The 5,100-nt window shown below is 42.5% G+C and overlaps 1 protein-coding gene across 1 annotated transcript; it reads right to left on the bottom strand.

Annotated features, from left to right (window-relative positions):
- Positions 1-596: 596 nt before the first annotated feature.
- Positions 597-4,934, bottom strand: SLC25A4 (solute carrier family 25 member 4). Its single transcript, XM_079989946.1, has 4 exons — positions 4,690-4,934; positions 2,986-3,472; positions 1,607-1,747; positions 597-1,098 (listed from the first exon to the last, which is right to left on the bottom strand). Exons 1-4 carry the CDS (start codon positions 4,798-4,800, stop codon positions 941-943), a joined length of 897 nt encoding a protein of 298 aa, XP_079846072.1. The 5' UTR covers positions 4,801-4,934; the 3' UTR covers positions 597-940.
- Between the last annotated feature and the right edge of the window lie 166 nt (positions 4,935-5,100).

Here is a 5,100-nt window from a genome sequence, read left to right as displayed (position 1 = left end):
GTTGATTATTTTCCAGCTTCATAAAAAGTACCTACTGGGATTCTCATATTCCTGCCTGCCCTCATTTGAGCCTGTCTGGTTTTCTTGTGAGAACAGGTCCGTTCTAGCTATACAGGTACGACAACACCTGCCCACACTTAATCTTCACCCACAAACTTCCAGTAAGTGCGAAGGGAGGACAGAAGCTAAAACTAAAACCTTTTTTTTTTAAAAAAATGTATATATGCTATCTTCTGCAGCAATTACACCAATGATTAAGCACAAGAGATAAAACTTGAATAATTCATGTTACACAATTTTAAACCACAAAAAGTGATTGCCTGATTTTAATCCAGAGAAATTACACACAGAAATCCATTGAAATTATGCTTCACTTTCTGTAGTTTGTTTATTTAAAGCACTTGGGCTTCATCCCTGTATGACTGTACTTCTCATGACATATTTTTGGCAGTGTTTGACATACACAGGTCAGAACCATTCACATGGTTGTAGTTTTTTGGGTGGCACAAATGCAAGGTAACATGCCCATGTTTTCCACAGTCTTTGAAGCTACCTTTATAAATAAGAGCCATGCAGGAAAAGAAAATTGGCAGAGCTTTGATTTAAATAGTATTTATTGAATTCACATTTCTAGTTATCTGAATACTGTGTAACTTGCCGCCTTCAGGAAACGCACTTAAATATAGGAATATATTAATGGATCTTTGTCAAATATATTTATATATACAGGTGCCTCTTTAGTTTTTCCATACAAAAGAGTTTGGCTGTAATCTAATGAACAAACCATTGATCTATCTTACACTGTTGCAACCTGGTCTCTGAATTGGATTTAACCCACAAAAGCCATCTCTATTTCCCTAGGAAATACTTTGTTGCCCATTAAACCACATGTAGGTACCTTACAAAAGAGAACTTTCATTTGAATCAAGCCATTTGAGTCTTAGACGTATTTCTTGATCTCATCATACAAGACCAATACAAAAGCACCGCCCATGCCTCTCAACACATTGGACCAGGCGCCTTTGAAGAAAGCCTTGCCCCCTTCATCTTTAGCTATCTTCTTCCAGCAGTCGATTGTGCCTTTGTACATGATATCAGCTGTGGAAGACAAACATGGACAGGTAGAACATAGTTACATTACCTGGAGAAAAAGACCATCGCAATACTGCCTTAATTCCCAACCCCTCCCAAGACCTGGAATACAGTTCTCTGCTCTTTACTTGCTTCAGGGAGTGAAAGAACCTTCCTCCCTTCGATTTGTATACACGCATACCAAAACTCAGTACTATAAAACAGGACAAATGTAGATAAATATAACTTGCCCAAAGACTGCAGAACAGAAATAGCACTGTACTATTAATGCACTTTACTACAAAATGTAAACATACACCAAACAGAAAAGCTGTAATATAAAATCAAATGGCATTGCTCAAGGAAACTGCGTCAATAATAATAATTATTACCGTCAATTGCACCTGTGTCTCTGTTTCAATCTAACCTCTTAAGGAAAAGTACTTGGTTTTTAAGGCTTCTAGCTTCCCTTGAGCATTTAAAATGGAGGAATTTTTTTTGGCAACATTACAAAAATGTAGGGTTATTTTCTTACCTCCTTTCCTACCAGACTGCATCATCATCCTACGTCGGACAGTGTCAAAGGGGTAAGACACCAGCCCAGCTACCGCAGTAACGGTCTGTGCTATCATCCAGCTTACTATGATGTGTACATTCTTTGGATCAGGCAGCATACCTACCATTGGGAGAAGATTACCCAAAGACAGGAGAAGGAAGAGGAAGAGGAAGAGAGAGGGGTGGGGAGAGGGTGTTATCAGTACGACTTTATCAATTCTACCTCAAGCAAGACCAATCATGCCAGTTAAGTTTTGTTTTACACCAAATCAATCCAAGTCACATGACAGAGATTCCTGCATTGCAGGGGTTGGACTAGATGACCCTTGGGTCCCTTCCAACTCTAAGATTCTATTATTCTAGACGTCAGCAGCTGCAGCAGAATTCCAAGGCGAGTCATTTTGCACGCTGCTTTGGGAAGACGTACATATACGCAGATGCTGTTGTGTTTTCAGTGCCTAGAATGTATAGCTTTACCAGATAGCAAGTGCATTCATACAATCCTTAGTTACAGGAAAGTTTAGGATTGTCAACCAAACAGTTAAGCCATCCTCAGATATACGTAGACGCTGAGTAGTCCACTCAGTTAGCATCCAACCTTCCTCCAACCAGCTTAGGTGGCAAACATGGGACTATCTCACTTTATCCTAACAGACCCATGAAATTAGGCCACTCCCAAAGTCTCACTCTGTATACTTCAGGAATTTAAGCCCATATATTCACAGTTCAAATCCAGCACTCAAACTATTACACTACAATGACACTTTTTGGGAATTGCTTCTACTGCCAGAACTTAGAGTAGGAACCTAAGGAAAGGTATTTTTTTTACTAGGTGGGAATATTTAGCTTTATGTCTAGAATATCCATATGTGCTGATCTCTTGGCCAGTTGGGCAAATATTAAGAGATGATTGGTTGAAGGAGACTAAGGAGCTTGTATGATGAGAGTCACAACAAGGGTAGGATAGGTTATCGGAGTAATGGGGCATGGGTAGGGCTGCCTGGTTCCCTATGCTGGCAATTAAAAGAGCCTTACTAGTGCATGGCCCTATGAAGTTAACTCATAACTACATATAATACAAATTATACCCATTATAAATATTTGAAAATACTTGGATGAGGAGGTGGACATTTAAGAACTGCCCTGTTTTCTTTCTTTCTAAGAAAAGGGAGAAAGATGAAGCACACTTCAGACCTGTCTTAACGAGAAATACTTACCAAACTATTGAATCAAGAAGAACCCTCTTTTGGGAGCATGTTTAAATATTTCATATTCTACATTCAGGGAAAACGCTATAACTCACAGAATCTAGGCTGTGTTTTGCTACTCGACTAACATCAAGTGGCTTCCCTTTCTTACCCTTAGCTGTATCATAGACGCCAAAATATGCTGCTCTGTAGATGATGATGCCCTGGACTGAAACATTGAATCCCAAGTAGAGACCCTTCAGGCCATCAGATTTGTAGATTTTGGCAATACAGTTGCCCAGCCCAGTGAACTGCCTTTCACTCGCCCCTTTGCCCACATCAGCAGCTAGCCTGGTCCTGGCAAAATCCAGCGGGTAAACGAAGCAGAGAGAAGTTGCTCCTGCAGCACCCCCAGAGGCCAAGTTGCCGGCAAAGTAACGCCAGAACTGCTTGTGCCTGTCCACACCCCCAAGGAAGATCTGCTTGTACTTGTCCTTGAAGGCAAAGTTGAGGGCCTGGGTGGGGAAGTACCGGATGACATTGGCCAAGTTGCCTCTCCAGAAGGAAATGATGCCCTGCTCCTTGGGGATCCGTACTACACAGTCCATGATCCCCTTGTACTGCTTATCAGCTGTGATCTGTTGGCTGGCATGCTGGACCTGTTAAAGGAAGAAAAGGGATGGGAAGAAAGACAGATGGAGAGAGGGGGGAAGGAAGGAAGGAAGGAAGGAAGGAAGGAAGGAAGGAAGGAAAAAAAATCATTGTGGCACATTATACACAACCTCTCAATTGGAAGAAATAGCCATTCCTATCTTTGCACCTGCAGCTTTATCTTTGATTGCTGTTTTGTGCCAAAGTTGGCCATCCGCTTGAGATTAGCATCGTTTGCTACAACACCAGGGCATAACAGCTGCACATAATGTGTAACTATAATAACTTACTTGACCATTAGAAATGGAAAGTGGAAGAACTGCAGTTGCTCTTCCTTCCAATCACACACATATGAAGTTCTTGATAGGCTATGGACTAGCTTGATTTTCTTTATTATGAACACACTTTCTTTTTTCAAAACCATGGTGATTAGGTAGCATATGCAGTATTAAATGGAGACTGGCTACATATGCAAGAAGTCATTCTTCCATTTATATGGCCCTCCCAAGAGTTCATGTCCTTCAGCTGACCTCCAGTTAGCTATCAAGCCACTGATCCTAGTAGCAAATAGCACTTTCCCCCCAGACTGGTTCAAACGAAGGAAATTTCCCTGACACATATATGGTACAAAACACCATTCCTTTCACAAAAGTTTTTTGGTGTATTTTTTTTCAAGTCATTGGACTTAATGGCCATCTGCCATATACGTGCAAGCACACACTGAAAAGAAAAGAATAAAACACCAAAGATTTCAAGGCATTTCCCCCAATGCTCAGCACACTTGCAGATCTGTGCTATAAACAGAGCCAAGGAAAAAAGAGCTGCGCTGGTCTTGTGTAATCAGAACTGCACAACTGGAGTTTCCATATTTAGTCACTTCAAGCTCTAGCCCATCTGACAGTAGAATTCCTGCTCCACTCCTGAGTCACAGGAAGATCCTTTCCTTAGAGATACAGCCAAGCAACAGCTCTTGAGGGCAGGAAACTTAAGGCATCGCCATCACCAAACCATCACCACTTCTAACAAAGGACATATGAATTTCTAAACGAAAAAAAAAATCCTAGACAACTTGTTGTCCTTGTCTATCTGGAAAGAATGTCCCTGCCATTTACTTTTAGGTCAACAGAACGATGCAACCTTTCCAGGAACAGGTGTGGGTTGACTTTTTGGGCAGCTTATTTTGTGCACGCGCAAGCACACCAATTTAGAAACCCAACCTCCTTACCTGTAGCAGCAGTTTCACTCTTTCAATAGGTGCTACGGCAGTTTTGGAAATGGCAGCAGCAATCCCACCAGCCAAGAAGTCCTTAAGGAAACTGAGAGCTTGGTCAGACATGATGGAGGCAAGTCAGAGCGACACACCAATCGCCCCCTCCTCTTTTCTTCCTTTTATTATTTGTTTTCTTTTTTTGCTAATGGAGGAGCTGTCCACAGGCACCTCCCCACCCAGCTGCGCCCCCCCAACCTAAAGCACCCGCGTTCCAAATGGACGGACCCTTACCCCCTTTTCAACTATTTATAGCTCCCCCCTGGGTCTCGCGATAGCCGGAGGGGGCCGGCCGGGGGCCGTTCCGCGCGCACATTGGCTGGGACCCCCCCGTGAGGCGAGGGCACCGGGGCAAAGCCGCCATGCTGC

Source organism: Podarcis cretensis (assembly GCF_951804945.1).
Source record: "Podarcis cretensis genome assembly, chromosome: 9".
NCBI lineage: Eukaryota > Metazoa > Chordata > Lepidosauria > Squamata > Lacertidae > Podarcis > Podarcis cretensis.
This window is presented reverse-complemented; position numbering and strand designations above follow the sequence as displayed.